Here is a 16,580-nt window from a genome sequence, read left to right on the forward strand (position 1 = left end):
AAGTTCTATATATTTACTAAATTTTTGAGTCATTGAGGTATTTCAAAAGGTTGATAGTTTACGTAATGACTTGAAACAAAACTGATTTGTTAAAGTAATGACCTAAACTAAGTACTGATAATCGATACTAGTACCCTGTTGACTACAACTGGGGAATAACTGCTATCTGTTATTTACAGAAAATTAAAGAAACTGTTTTGTTGATGCAGTGAAGAAAATGAGACTGTAATTGAAAACTGATTTATTCACCAAGCTCTAATTAGATTATATTTACAACAATCATAATAAATTATACATCATCTTAAATGATTGGTCAATCAACAAGTTTGAATGAATTGAGCTAGCAGTTATTCAGTAACTTCATGTATCTGTATATAGTTTGTCAAATCAGTAAACTGAATGGGAAATTCAATTCATCACTAAATGATATATTCGTTTTCTTAATCACATAATGTACAAACTATTAATTTCCAGAGCTAACCCGTACGTATTCCAAATGTCACGATTGAACCAGAACTGAAGATAAAGAGCAAAGTGAATTCACTCGAATGTTTTGTATATTGAAGTTGAAATTACGTGCTTGACTATGAAGAAAACAATTATTATTCTATACAGATACCATAGTTACACACTCTTTCCCCTTCAGTAATTTAGATTTTAAGTACATGCACTTCATTTATATCCCATGAAACATAACCTTAGATACTAAATCTTTTCTCTAAAAGCTTAACCATAACCAAGAATAATGTGTTGACTGCTAAAAGTCTAATTTCAACCTTATAAAGTTTTGAGGAAACAGATAATTTATATCCGTCCGGGCGAATCTACATGTCGTTGTTTTCTCGATTTACAAACGGGATCAATTGTAGGAAACTTCAATAGTTCTATTAAGTAGATAAGATCTGTTAACACTTTTTAATATTATTGTTTTCTTTCCCATATGCCATTCACTGGCAAAGGTTCCTTTCTGATCGACTAAGAACTAGCTAAATATTTATCATGCTGTTTTTAACCTCATCCCTATGGTAGTCAAATTAAGCTTTAGGAACGAACCAGTCAGAATCAAGAATCAAGTATACGACTTCTAGAATTCTAAGCGAAATTCAAATATTACTTACTACGAGTAATAGAAGAAATACTTTTGTTTGATGTTCAAAACATTTAAAGTGATAGAAGAATATCACTTCTTATCACCATAGAACTAAAAGGATAATACTATGGTAACAAATGTTCAATTTTGTTTCTGGCATGTTGACAACATCTTTAAATCCTAACCGTAAACCTGTCACTCTGAAACAAACATTCATCTGCTTTGATTATATTTCATGTAAGAATCGGCTAGCGCCTCTTGCATTTTTGCATGCAATTCATTCATACACTTTTGTATTGTAGCTAGTGTCAATTCGTAATGAAAACTTTAATCTTAATCAAGAATATCATGGAGACTCTTCAAAATCAATTTTTTCATCCTTATAAGATTTCAAGAAAGCGGATGATCTCTATCTATAGAGGATGCATTTCTGTGTGTAGATGTCTTCTATTTACAGACAATACAGTAGAAAATTTACAACAAACCCATTAAATATGTAAAATCTATTTATTTTGTAATATTATTGTTTTGTTGGCGCGAAATTCATTTAACCATTTGGTTTAATAGCGTCTTGGCATTTTAGTTGATATCAGTTCGTGATGAAAACCTCAAATCTAGTTCTTAACCCTAACCATCAACTATAAATTATAATCCTTATTCTTTAATCTGTTTTATAATATAGAAATTGATTTGATTGGTTATAGATATTCCTTTCTACTTTGATTGGTTAATTTTTGTTCTTTGTAAATGCATTGATAATATTATGATAAGCAAGTTATAGATGTAACATGTTATGTTAGATTATTATTTTACTAATTGAAATCATCAGTCAATTAAAGCTAGACTACCATGGAATACCTGGAAGGATTGAATGGCCATTTCATCTTATTCTTAGATTACTTACAAAACATGAAATAGGAAAAAGTTCGGCGAGACTCTGATTTATGGACGACCTTTGAACGAATCTTAAATAACCTTGAGAAATATTAGCCAATCAGTAAACAGTCAGTATAGAGTAAAAATATATGATACAAAACCAAAGAAATAAAGTGGATACACTTCTTATACGTGGTTCAAAAACTTGTCAAGATTAGAAAGAGGTTCAGAGGTTCTAAAATCATAATGCATGCAGTATAGGAAATCATCCATACGGCTACAGAATAGTCGACCTCTGGAGCCATGACAAAGTGTCAAAAACTCTTTCAGCCTCGACCACATAGCTTCAATATTGTTTATGTGCACTCCGGTTGTTGAGTGCACAAAATGGTACTTGTGGATAACGACATGATACATATAACCAAGCCTATGTAGGAGTCTGTACGCTCTCCAATAATCCGTATATATTGTAGTACTTGGCTGCAGCCAGTGTTACTGGTGCTTTTATTATCCAGTTCTCAATAATTGTCGTAATTTTCCATGGTTAGGAATTATGTCAAAAATTTATTTAGCCAGATGGATGAAAGGCATTCGCGTTAAAATCCGAGATATATTATCTTATATCTGATTGATTCCTCCACAAATTATAGTCCCGCCGTTTTATTTGTTATAGCCGCTCAATTATCACGTTTTGTACAAAATTCCCTGTGAAGCGATCGCACGTTAGCATTAAGCAGTGACGTTGGCACCGTAACCTTGAAATCTCTAAAACACCTCTGATTGGCTCGTTCATAAATTAGAGTCTCGCTAAAAGTTCAACTAAACAATTTCATATTTCACTTTTATTTTCCTCGTTCAATAATTAAACAGCAAAATCTGAAAATAATTAAAAATCATGATAATGAGCAAAACATCAGCAAAACTTTGTTTAAAAAGCATAAACATACATAATATTTAGACAAGTTGAAAATTATGAAATTATTTGTTCTTAATTGAAGTTTATATCGGAGGGGGTTTTGTGGAGATTGTAGTAACTTCAACAGTTGAGATCATGAGTCAATTGAAGTTAGACCACCATGGAAAATCTGGAAGCAGTGGACGGCCATTTCGTCCTATTGTGGGACTCCTCAGCAATGCGCATCCAGTGCCCCCAGGTTTTCCATGGTGGTCTAGCTTCAATGGACTCATGATATCAACTGTTGAAATTTATGTTTTTTTCTTGAGAAAAAAAGTTTTCCCCTGGATACTATCAACGAAAAAAATAAGATCTTATCTAGATGAAAAGAAAAATGAATAAATTTGCAAACGCGTAAATAATCATAAAAATGTCAGAAACAAAATGAACAAAACAGTTGAAATGCACATGATTTCATTTGTAAAAGTACATTGAAACAAAAGGAAAATGAACAATTGTATGTATGGATATGCATGAGTACGTATGTGCATGTGGGTTCGTGCAAGAGGAGGTTAATTAAACTTGTGAATAATAAAATGAAAGAATTCGATAGCATAGTTTACTAAATGTTTTGCACATAAGAAGGGTAAAGGATTAAAGGACATAGAGATTTATCATTCAATAAAGAATAGAATGTTATGTAAGTGTGAAGAAATCAGAAATGATAAACCTAAATATTTTTATGCTTCATAATAGCAAAATAAAAGAAGCATTTAATAAGAAGCATTAATAATATTATTACATCAATCAGTATTGTATAATGAAGCGTTTATTAATTCTTTAATAAAAGTCATGTCCGCCATAGAGATTTCAATATAAATAAGCATAGAAAAGAAATGATCACGTTTACACTTTTCATGTATGAAAAATATACATATATATATATAATGTATATACATCATAACCATGTTGTAATCATTGAAATAACTCAAAATCTTAATATAAATCTGGACATTTACTCCAATCTCTTTTCCAATAATCACCGGTCATTCGCCATTCTTCTTGTTTAGTAAATGGATTCACTGATGGAATAAACCATAATGGACTAATAATTTGATTGTAACTGTTATTAGAACTTATATCCGATGTAGTAGTAGTAGTAGTAGTAGTAGTAGTAGTAGTAGTAGTAGTAGTAGTAGTAGTAGTAGTAGTAGTAGTAGTAGTAGTAGTAGTAGTAGTAGTAGTAGTAGTAGTAGTAGTAGTAGTACAAGAATTACATGAATTCTTATCATTGTCATTGTCATCAGCTAATGTAGAACGATGCCCAGTTAAATTTGATGAAAATGCTTTTTTAAATGGATTATTTGTAAAAAATTGCTTAGCTGTATTATTCACTGTAGCGCTATTCATATCTGTAAGATTTAACTGTTTAACAGTCGACTTATGATTAGTTGATATTGGCCAATTGAAATTAGAGATTTTTCGTTGACCATTTAATGACTTACGCTTATAACGTTGTTTCTCTTCTAAACGTAATTTTTCACTAGCTGCTTTGTCTGAAAGAAAAAAATATATATAAAAGAATCAATGGAATTTAAAGGGAAGGACTAGAGAAAATAATGTAGTGTATTTATTTTATTTATTTATTTATATAAACACATAAACATTGATGCAATGAAACACCAAATATATATGTGTCTTACTTCGTCATCCGATTTGTGTGAAGGCTGGAATACTGTCCAGGTGCCCAAACTGAACCAGGTGGTTTTATTAGTAGGCCACTTTCCGAACCTTTAACCTAAATGTCTAATCCATAAGCCGATGGAGCAACTTTAGGAGATGCAGTCTCATGGTCGCGGGTGACCAACAATAGGTTCAAATGTCTTTTGTTCCTTCAGGACATTGGAGCCCATGTGCACTATTGGTTTGGAATCAGGGTTTTCCAACTCCCCTAGGGAAATCCTCCATATCCACCATCCCGGTTAAAGTGCCGGACATTCGCTTTTCATCCTTTCAATTTAGTAAGCAACACATGTGGTGTGGGGTAATGGGTAGGACTTCCCTGGTAATTGCTGTATACGTGTGGCCACGAGAAGGCATTTCGATAGCAAGAGCAAATTCCCCCCCCCAGCCTCGGGCGTACCAAGCCATTTGGGGCATAGTATGAGATCGAGCCAAGCAAATTCAAGAAAATAATTCTTAGGTTTTTAAATAAGCATAAAAAATGAGTAACTTTTTTTCGATAGTGCTCAGACTGTTTAGAAGTGCTAGGAAAAATTCTTTTTGACATTATAGAATTAAATATTAAATGTACCAATTGCTTGCTTTTTCACGGAGAGATTTTACATCACACATGAATCGACCAGATGTTGCTGAAAATTCACTTTATTTGCAGTAAAACTCGGAGAGAAATCATTTTACTAATGATTCATCGGATAATAAGTGAGCTAGTGAAGTAGGAATGTTAAAACAGACAACAGTTTTTACATAGGATGTACTCATATAGATAAGGTGGCAGATATGTTTCTCTCACGGTTTCACCTTAGTAAGCCTTCAGAGAATTCGATGCAGATTTCGTAGAAGGTGATGAACTTTTTACAAAGCTATTTTTGTGACTCAGACAGATAAATATATTCAAACTCGAACGAGCCTTGTTATACAGAGACATTCCTACAGAATTAAGATGGGAAGGAATGATAAAAACCCTTGTGAAACCAATGCACTTCTTAAAACCCTTAAACTCTAGCAGTTTTTAATTTCACCTATAAGGAATTACTTTAGATTTATACAGACTCACCGATTATTAATTAAAATGTGGCTTCAAAATCACATCGTCATTCTAAGAATCATTTAAGCTTAACTTCACACTACAACCACTGAGAAATAGGAAACACGAGGAGGGTGCTTCGTCCTAGTATAAGATTCCTGAAAATTGTGCGTCCATGACCACACTGGGAATCGAACTACGAACCTTTAGATTTCGTGGTGAGTTCTTAACCTGAATAAGACCAAGCCGTGATACAAACTATGAAATATAACGATCACTAAAAATCTCAGAGTCCAAGTGAGCGACAGCAACCAGTACACTTCAACCATTTGGGGAGTGAAACAAACATCATCAACGGCATTGGCTAGTGGTGGAGGGATATCGCGAATCGATTGAAGTTACACATGTAAACAATGGGATGTCGTGCTCAGTGATGTAAAGGTTAAGTGCTGATCATGAGATGTGAATGTCCTGGGTTTAATCCTCAGTGGGGCTGTGGATGTGCACTATCGAGGAGTGCCATATATAACTTTACCTGGTAAATCTTTAGCCATCTTATGGTTTGTACTGATTGTGGAATCCAAAGGGCCTAAACACAGAAAATTAAAGTGGATTAGTCTAAGATGTTTCTAGTTTCCATGACTTCTAGTTAACTATGGATGAGTCGAATAGCCAAATATCCTGTTGATTTGACTGCTAACAGAGTTCGATAAACAAACAATTTGTTCAGTCTAAGCAACATTAATAATAGGGATCACACAATTTTATATGCGTGTCATGTTCACTAGCAATTATCATTGGTGACTTGATTGGAAATGAATTCACAAATTTCTGTTCCGAATTCATAACAAGTAGTGTCAACAAAGTTAAATATGAGCTAAATGTTTACCAGTGACCTTAAATAGCTATCCGGATAAGATTTAAAAATCTTGAGTGCGATATTCACTCAGACTAATGGCCAAAATGCAAATCGAAGATCAGCTTAATACACATTAGTTACTACTCAGTGGTCAATCAACATACACCTAAATTCTAATGGAGGTCAGTTACTGTTTGAAAAGCTCAGCAGTAACAACTATGACTGCGAAACGGATTAACACGAGATCGGATCCACCAGGGAATATCAGGTCCCTCAAGATTACAGGTACGCCTTGCTGACAAGTAGTGTCAAACAGAAGGAAACCTAGGTTCAAGATTTCATGTCGACTACCTCTAAACAATGCATGAAATCAGATGGTTAATGAATGTGGTGGATTATAGGTAATCAATACGATAACCTATTTGAGACATAGGCTTGAAAAATTTCAATCAAAAACATTATATACAACAGATGGAATGCAGCCAACAGGGGAATCCAGGATGCGTGTTTTAGCCTACTTGAGACCTATTGAATGGATATATTTGAATCATAGAGTTGATGTCCACTCCAGGATTCGGACCCAGTACACTTCTATTTAAACACCCGCTACGCATAATCCCTTTAGCTACTGAGTATGGATAGCCACTCCTTAAATGCATGTAGCAGCTGCATCCAGCTAACAATTCCCAAATAGGATGAAACGTGCGTCCTAGATCCCATTACTAGCCAGGTTCCATTTAATCTATTAAAAACTTGGGATATAACGGCTATATCGAGGAAATCAGCACAGGATGCACATATGCCAGCTAAGATTGGTCAAAATTCAGTCAAAAATATCAATATATATATTCCACAATGATAATAAGTGGGAATCAATAACAATCATACTCACCAATAAGACCCATTTCAAATAAACGTATATCTGGACGATATCTGGAATCTGTCGGTGGAAGAAACTGTTCATACATTGAATTCTCTTGACATGGAATTACTTCCCTAATGTTATTTGTACAATTCGACATGATCACGCTTGAATTTTTTTGATTATCAGTTATATTATCATTACTCATTGTCGATTTACAGATTGTTAATTCATTTAAACCCATTGTGTACTGTGTGAAATCATAATAGTCCTTTGAATTAATTGGTTTCGGTGTAGCAATCCATAGACAACGTTGCCCAGTTAGTGGTATTTCGAATCCATAATCCACTGATTCAATACATTCAGAACTGCTGGTCGATTGTCCATCAGCATCATTATTATCGTTGTTATTACTGTTTTTCTTTGGCTGGTTCTGCGTGTGTGTGATTAGTTCCAAAGATAACCGGGAGCACATCAATATATGTGTGAAATGATAAGTAAGGAGAATGAAATAAGAACCGACTGATCATATATACATAATGGTGAAATAGGAAGATTATTATACTGGATAATATAATGTAAATAATAACAGCACAAGGTACTATAACATTCGTATTACGTCATCATGTCTATTAATTGTTTGTATTTCTTCAAGGAACTAGTACTTGGAATTTTACATATATATATATATATATATATATATATATATATATATATATATATATATATTCATATAATGCAGGTACATCCAGCTGACGAGTCCCAAATAGGACGAAACGGGCGTCCTGGATTCCACTGCTAGCCACTAACCATCATTGCTTACAAATAGCTTGTGAATTAATGCAATATCGAGGCATACGCACAGTATGCATATATGCCGATAACAGATTGATCAATTTCAGTCTTAAACCTCAATGGGAAGATACAAGTCAAATAACACCAAGTTAATATATATATATATATATATATATATATATATATATATATATATATATATATATATATATATAAGAGAGAGAGAGAGAGAGAGAGAGCGAGCAAAATTCGTGGTCATAATGTTTAATTGGGAATTATGTCTACAAAATAAATTACATGAGTAATTGTATATATGAAATCAAATTTGATTATAGAATGAAATGACAATTATGACAGATATTATCATAGTCGATCAATGTCTGTTTGTATCCAGTTGATTGTAAGTAAAGTTAAGTAGCTCATTTACAAAATACTGTTTTTATACAGTCAAGTTTGAACAATAGCTGATTATTGATGTGAGGCGTAGTGATATTACATCTATCTATCTATCGAAAACGAAGTCGGTGTAAAGGAGAGTGGGGTTTGAACCTGTGGTCTATTGTTTTTTTTTTTAAACTATCGAATCCTTTAATGAATAATTAAGCAACTGCTCTACATAATAACCACTATTAGTAATCCTTCTTGTACTTAAATTTAGTCGAGAGGTAGTATTGTAACCTTATGAAATGTTGGTTTAAAAGAAAAATGAGTAACACAATACATAGGTATATTTTATTTGTGCAACAATCAACGGAAAGGAAAGTATTCAAACACCTAAAGACATAGGCAATATTGATTTCATTCATTCATACTCATATCGGTTAAGCAGACAATTATCTTTTATAATTCGAACCCGTAAGTTAGGTTCATCCTTCTATTCTTCTCTAACTCTGATTATTATGCAATCTCATTTGATACTTGAAGTTTCGGATCAGCTGATGATCTATTCTTTTCTATCTTTCTATAGACTTATGTATTTATCATACAAATATAAATATGAATGTACAGTTTAAGTAAATGATTCCGTGGAAAAGAAAATTTTCTTCGTTGAATTCTCTTCAAAATCATATTTTCATTAGATTTATAAATAAGTTTAGAAGTGAAACTATACTACTATGTAGCTGAGTCAATTACAATCAGCAAATTTTAGCATTCTAAGCGAAAATTATATGACATTTACAGTTTTTACAAAGTAGATGAATTATGGCTAGGATTGTGATCCAAGAAGAGAGTTTATTCAGTTGGATTTACCGCGATCCCAGTGTTGATGTTCACACTAGAACTCGATTAAATCTAGTTCTTTCATAAAATTTATGATCAAACAGCTATATCTAGGCGATCCGCACAAGATGCTCATACACCAATTGAAACCTCTTTGAATTCAGTCAAGAATATCAGTAACAAGATAAACCTAAAACTGTAATAATAGTAGCAGTTATTATCATATCACATGAAAAAGCTTTGTCCACAACAAACTGCTATATCGAAATTCAAAACAGTTATAACTGAGGTAAGAAAAACTATTTCCTCCCATCTGTTACAATAGTGGAGAGGGATTCCCCATTTATCATCTAGATCTCAAGTGGCAATACCCCTTCGTATATGCCTAACCATTCTGCTATTTCGAAACATATTACCAATGCTTATCATGTGTAGTTATCATTTTTATGCTAATATGATATGACGGCTTATGCCAACGAGATTTTTTCCAGGCTCTACATTGATCATAACCGACTGATTGAAAGCAAATACGTGATGAGTGCATACTGTCAATGCAGATTGAAAATTAATGATTTCTGTTTCTTATTTCTTTTATTCTAAATAAATCAACTGGTTGGTGATTTATTGAATAACAGACATTCTGCTTGTATGGAGTTGAAACATGAAGAATTACTACAGGTATTTATGAACATCTACCTACGCAAGATACTCAATGTCCGTTGATCGGATACCATCAGCAACAACCTACTGTGGCAGAGAATAAACGAACTTCCAACTGTAGAGGGAATTAAGAGAAAAACGCCAAAGATGGGTAGATCACAATTTACCGGAATCACCAAACTGCATCACGAGGCAAGCTATAGTTTAGAATCTTGAAGACTAAAGGAAAAGAAGCAGTCCAAAGAGCACATTGCTCCGGGAATCGGGGACATCGAAAAAATGAATAGCAATTAGGAACATTTGGAAAGGAGGGCGCAGGATAGAGTTATTTAAAGATCCCTAGTCCGAGGCCTATGTCCAATGAGGGGTGATAGGTGTAAGTAAGCAAGTAAGACCGTATATAAATGTAAAAATAGGTCATAATTTTCATTCATTTTCTTAGCGAAATATTTCACATGTTATAAATGATTTATTCATTGGCTATTTCAGTAGTATGAAAAACAGTGAGATAATTTTTAGTGTCGCTCAAAATCAACTTTAATCAACTTGGTTACACCGATTTATAGAAACACAACTTGTTAGTTGAAAAAATATTCTAAAACACATAATGTTTTTCAGATGAAATAGATTGTCTGAAAATCAACACGTAATCTAATCTGCATATCTTAGAAGTCTGTTTTATTTACCTATGCATCAAAGACCAGTCACAATCCAATGAGTTTTTATTATAAGATGATTGGAGATGGCCTACTGAAGACCCTGGATCTAGGTATCATGTTAGTTAGTACTCATTAGTGAAGCATGCCTGCAATCTTAAGTGAACTGATTCTCTCTGTAGAATTAAAACTAGGCCTAATTAATAGATATGACACTGGTCACTATTATGACCACTCATTAATCAATCAATGTAATCTTTTATTATAGCATACAAGAAATGAAGTATATGAATATTCTTTTATTGTTATAACTGTCACTAGGTTGATTTCCCAGTTTCTTATTATGATTCTTTTTTTAATAAAGTGTATGATAAATAAACTTTATTTATGCGTAGTTCTTCATCTATCAGTTCATTTAGTGTTAAAAACCAGAGTATACTGATCATAGCCGCTTTCCTCTTTTAATTATACTAATGTTATGAGTAAGGTGATTGGAAGGACTCCAATCTTTGAATTTGATATCAAGCGTGGTCAGTGTAAAGTAATTCACACACTTATTTTCAATATGTCCAAATCGATCAATATATCTTTATATTTAACTACCGACAAAACAAGGAACTTTGACCCATTAATAAGATACGAAAACGTAACTCTGCAAAGTAAACATGTTTTTTTCGGTTTCTTTACCTTGGAATAATATTAGTGCCATGGTGGTCTCAATTTAAAATTTATATGCAACACACCATTAAGGTAACATGCACATCCTTACCTCTTGCGCAACACTGTAGACTAATAAGATTATTAGAGTTGAAATGGCTAGTCGATCTAAGCTAGAACACTATTAAAAACCTGGAAGCATTGGATGGCCGTTTCATCCTGGTAGTGCGTATCCACGATCGCGCACGCGGGATCCGGAAGCAGTAAATTAAGACATTTTTCTCAAATTCCCTTATGAAAAAACACTTAACGTGATCATTTCTGGCTGAATACTTTCGAATAATGAATGAGTTATACCAAATGAATTTGTCGATGGATTAATGTGAATAAAACGTTGAACAATCCGATTCGGTTCGAGAAACTGGATGATATTATTTAACTATACACGAAATAATTGTTCTGAAGTAGATAACATGAAATTGTCAACTACTTTAATGAATTACATAAAATGATTGAAATTTACAATGTTTTCACACTGGCTAAGCAACTTGAAAGCTCAACGCAATTCATCTTATGTTGAATACTCAGAAGTATATATGAAAAAAAATAGTTTATGGACAATAATTTTTAATAAATATTCCATTTGAAGTTTTACATCATGAACTGTCATTGATAAAACAATCATTGAGAACCAGAAATCACTGAATGAGGACCCCTACAGCTAGTGTCTATCCACAAACCCTTCATGTCGATGAAAGCCATGACATTCAAGTTTTACTGCGAGCTATAAAACTTTGAATCTCTCAGTAGGCATCAAATTGCTTACATTTTTAACTTCAACCAATTCTCATTACTGCTCAACTATCATCTATTGCGACTGATTACGTTTGTCACACATTCAATATGACTTAATTTCACTGGTCACTACTGCTCATCAGAACTCCGGAGATTACCCTTCAAAATTATTCAGAACATGATTATAAGTATTGTTATTACACAGTATTATTGTGGAGATTAATAAATTTGTAATTGTACATCTTAGACTGACTTTGGTGGGGAATTAAAATCCTGGATTTTATTCCTTGTGGTAAAACTTCGAATTCAATAATCTTAGAAAAGTCCAGAAATAACAAAACATTCTATTCTCTTTGTATCGATACAAGTCATATATCCCTAGTTAAAGACAGATTAGATCAATACTCGGTGATACTATATCGCCTATTCAAACAGAATTAGAGAAAACGTAATTTGAACATGAAATCTAAATGATTAATTACTGAATGTCAAAACTATATGCTATATGATAGAGTTAATGATATAGTGAAGCATATTCGTAGCTTAAGATGACAATTTTAGAGGTGTTATATTCATTCAATTAAATAATTTTATAATCACGTTTATGAACTATATTAGGCCACTGTAGGAAGCTCTGCTACTTGATAAAGTTTTCTTAGTTTAAAACAATGAAGTTTGTACTGATGATTTCGTTCAGAAGTACGACGAACACTACACGACCAAACCATTCAACTCACAGAACAAAGCCCCATCAAAATCATCCACTTAAGCTACAAGTCTTCTCCACAATCTCACAATGAAACGTATGTTACACTAATTTGATTTTAAAATGATGGATACTCACAATTGATTGATCACTGGGTGGTGATCAATGTCATGTGTGTCAAGTCCTTCTTAGTGCAGATCAAATGCTACCGACCAAGTTGCAATGTGGCCACTAGTCTAGGTGACTCGACACTGCGGGCACTATATATTGAGATTAGATGGCGGTTGGAGGTAGTTGACAGGAAACCCTGGACCCAGGTTTCGTGCTACTTGGCACTCGTCAGCAAGGTGTACCTGTAATCTTGAGGGAACTGGTGCTCCCTGGCGGATTCGATCTCGTGTCACCCAGCTTCACAGTCAGAGACGTTAACACTGAGCTATCCGAGCCGCGACCGACCTCCTGTAGGACTGAGATGTAATCGCAATTGATTGATCACTGGGTGGCGATCAATGTCATGTGTGTCTAGTCCTTATTAGTGCACATCGAATGCACGAAACCCGGGTCCAGGATTTCTTGTCGACTACATCCAACCACCATCTAATCTCAAAATGATGGATAATATTTATAATTCAGTTTAATGGTAAATTTCAATATTCAATAAACAAATTTTTTCAAAACTTATTTCATAATCTACACATTTAAACAAATCCAGGGATAATAATAACAATAAACCTTCTAAACAATAGGGATTAGAAAAAAAAAAAGAAACTTTCGATATTGAAAAGAACAAACACACAATGCACACACGCACAAACACGATAAAATGAGAAAATCAATGATAAAATCAACAAAAACAAACAATAGAATTTACTTACACTTATTCAATAAAATCGAAATGATTCAATGTTGCTGTTATGACAGTCTTTATTATTATTATTTAATTTTGATTGTGCTGACGTTAAACTGATCAGCCCTCTTTTAGTTCATAAATAATTGAAAAAAAAATTTATTTGAAATAAATAAACAAATAAATAAAAATCGTAATGTTTTTTGTTTTAATTGAGAGAATTGCAGAGTGGAGCGAATTTTAAAATTCTCACAGAGAGATAAAAGTATAGTTAGAGATGAGTTAATCAGAATTGTGAATGCATAGTAAGAGATAGAAATACATTTATGCGTTGATCAGAATGTTTAAAATGATAACAGGAAATTATTTCTTGGCAAATTGATCCTATTCCTTGAACCTGAAATCCTGTAACAAATTTTAACCTACTGGCGTTATGTTTTATCAACGTACTGATTTCACAGTGTTACATGGATTTTGAGGTTGAAAGTTTTTCATTTATAAGACTAAAAAGGTTAATTTTTCACTACAGCTCATGTCGGTTTGCGATGAAAATCCTAATTTTAACGCTAACCAAGAATACTGCGAGAACTCTTAAAATCCTAGTTATGTCCTTTTAAGGGTTGGGGAGACGCATAATGAAAATTCCTATGAGGGAATTTACTTGTCATCGTTTTTGTGATTTCAGTCAGTTTTGTCATATGTAATGTAGAATTCAACACGTGTGTAGACTAAAGTTTCCATGCCACATTAACACAGTGAGATACAATTATCAAGATAAATCCCAGAGTAATAGGAAAAATGACAGCATCAATAGTAGTATAAAAGATCACTTGTACTCAAAAAAGGTATAAGGAGATTTTGGGATTCAGGAACTAAGAGAACATAAAGAATGAATGCATTTACGCCTCTAAGGACTGTTCCGAACCATGTCACTCAACGTTTCCGACTACTGACCACAGATACCTCACGAACTCCAATAGCTAGCTTGAAACTACCTACGTGGATCAATCCAACAATGACTTCATGGAGTGATGCAGCGTTTTAGTGTTGTCACCCCTAAGTTCCTTTCAATCTATTCCTAAAAAGGACAACATCGCTCATCTAGGCAGGCGGTGGTTCGGCATACGTAACACACGTTCTAACCACCTTAGCTGATGAAGATTCACTACTTCATTAATCAAATTTCCATCTCTACTTAGTACCCTATATTTAACCTAAGCATTATATTTTTTTACGGTTTACAGACATAACAACCTGTAGATGGCTTTAATAGACTTATTAAATATTCAAAACTTGTTTATACTTTGTAATATTATTAGTTTTTTTGCGTCAAAAACTGTTCATTTACAAGATATGTTTTTTGATTGGTCAAGGGTTGGCTGAAAATCTACGCGGTTAATTTTAAGCTCCTACCTATATTATTATCTTCATATCAAATAAATTTAATTTAACTGATCAGTTGTAAAGTATACAGCGAAAAAGACTGAACAGTACACATTATGAATTAAATAGATCGCGAATGGATTTTAAGGGTAAGATAAACCTAGAAATTTTCACAGATTCACTTTTTTTTGTCGATTTTTTATTATTTGAAAGGGTTATGGGGATAGCTCCTTAATGGTCATTGATTTACAATGATTTTACCTGGTTGATGTCAACTCATGTTGATGATTATACAAACAGTTCATTGAAACCATTTAAAATAATATTTGTGCATTTGAAAATGAATTTCCGAAAGAAATCTAATGAAAAACTGTAACCTGTGTAGTAGTAGTAGTAGTAGTATACAGAGTTGTGAGGGAAGTAGGATGAAAATTATTCAATGTACGGCGATTTGTATGAAGTTAGAAAAAGTGATCGGTAAAGCCTTAGCTCAGAAAATCATGTCCACCAAGAAACGTAATGATCCTGTACTTCATTACCCTTGTGGAGTTGTATTGTGTGTACTATTAAGAAGTTCCAAACAAGGATGAAACAACAGTGAACATCATGAACAAACAACCTTAGAGGAAAGGGGATTACTATAATCTGTTTTACACATGACAATTCCATATAAACAATATCATATAGAACTATGAAATCCAATCATCGAATAAAGTTTAATACGCTAGTAAACTTGTCAAAAGCTTAAAAATGACATTCTATGTTGTTACAGAATTAATGGTTCCTTTATTTAGTGTAAATAAAATTGGTCCATTAGACGGAAAATGGCAAAAGGAATAATTGTGTTAAAAAAGAGACTCGGTGAACAATGAATATTCTTATCTAATACAGTTTAACGTTAGACTTTTTCACATTTTGCAAGGTTCCCCAGCCTTGAATTGATTAGAAGACTGAATAAGTATATGGAACTTGTAAGAAAATTTGATAATTGAACAATTATAGCAAACAGAAATATTAGTTTGTTTTTTGAAGAAAAAAGTAAACAATATCACTTACATCAATGATTTCCTCCTTTTCATTCCAAACATTCGGTTCGACTGTGAATAGACCACGAGACCAATTACCAAAAATTATTCTCTTTAATACATATGAATTATTATGATGATTAAATATATTTTTACTGACAGTATTAATAGTACTATTAACAGTAGTATTATGAGATGTATTTGAAGCTGAAACTGCCTGCATTTTATTTAATGTTGATGAAGCATATAATTCACCAATAACACGATTACAACCATGTCCAAACGAATTAGATGGATGAAATTCTAACTGACAATATAATCCTAACGAATGATTAGTGATACGCAATGTGCCAGTCTGTAAGTATCCGAAAGAAAAGAAAAGTCAAAAGAGTGGAACAAAATGAAACAAGATCGTAATGATAGTTATGAAAAATAATAATTTTTAATAGATTACCTAACAAATTCGTTCTTATTAGACAATCATTA

General features: G+C 33.0%; 1 protein-coding gene across 1 annotated transcript in view; it reads right to left on the reverse strand.

Annotated features, from left to right (window-relative positions):
* Positions 1-2,793: 2,793 nt before the first annotated feature.
* Positions 2,794-16,580, reverse strand: part of OSBPL1A (Oxysterol-binding protein- protein 1) — a 38,947-nt gene continuing 25,160 nt past the window's right edge. The window contains exons 9-11 of the mRNA XM_051218006.1: positions 16,126-16,449; positions 7,380-7,782; positions 2,794-4,417 (exon numbers count right to left, since the gene is read on the reverse strand). Coding sequence (XP_051064439.1) covers positions 3,858-4,417; positions 7,380-7,782; positions 16,126-16,449 — 1,287 coding nt within the window. The 3' untranslated portion in view covers positions 2,794-3,857. The remainder of the gene's footprint in view (positions 4,418-7,379; positions 7,783-16,125; positions 16,450-16,580) is intronic.

The sequence above is a fragment of the Schistosoma haematobium genome, chromosome 7 (assembly GCF_000699445.3).
Source record: "Schistosoma haematobium chromosome 7, whole genome shotgun sequence".
Lineage (NCBI taxonomy): Eukaryota > Metazoa > Platyhelminthes > Trematoda > Strigeidida > Schistosomatidae > Schistosoma > Schistosoma haematobium.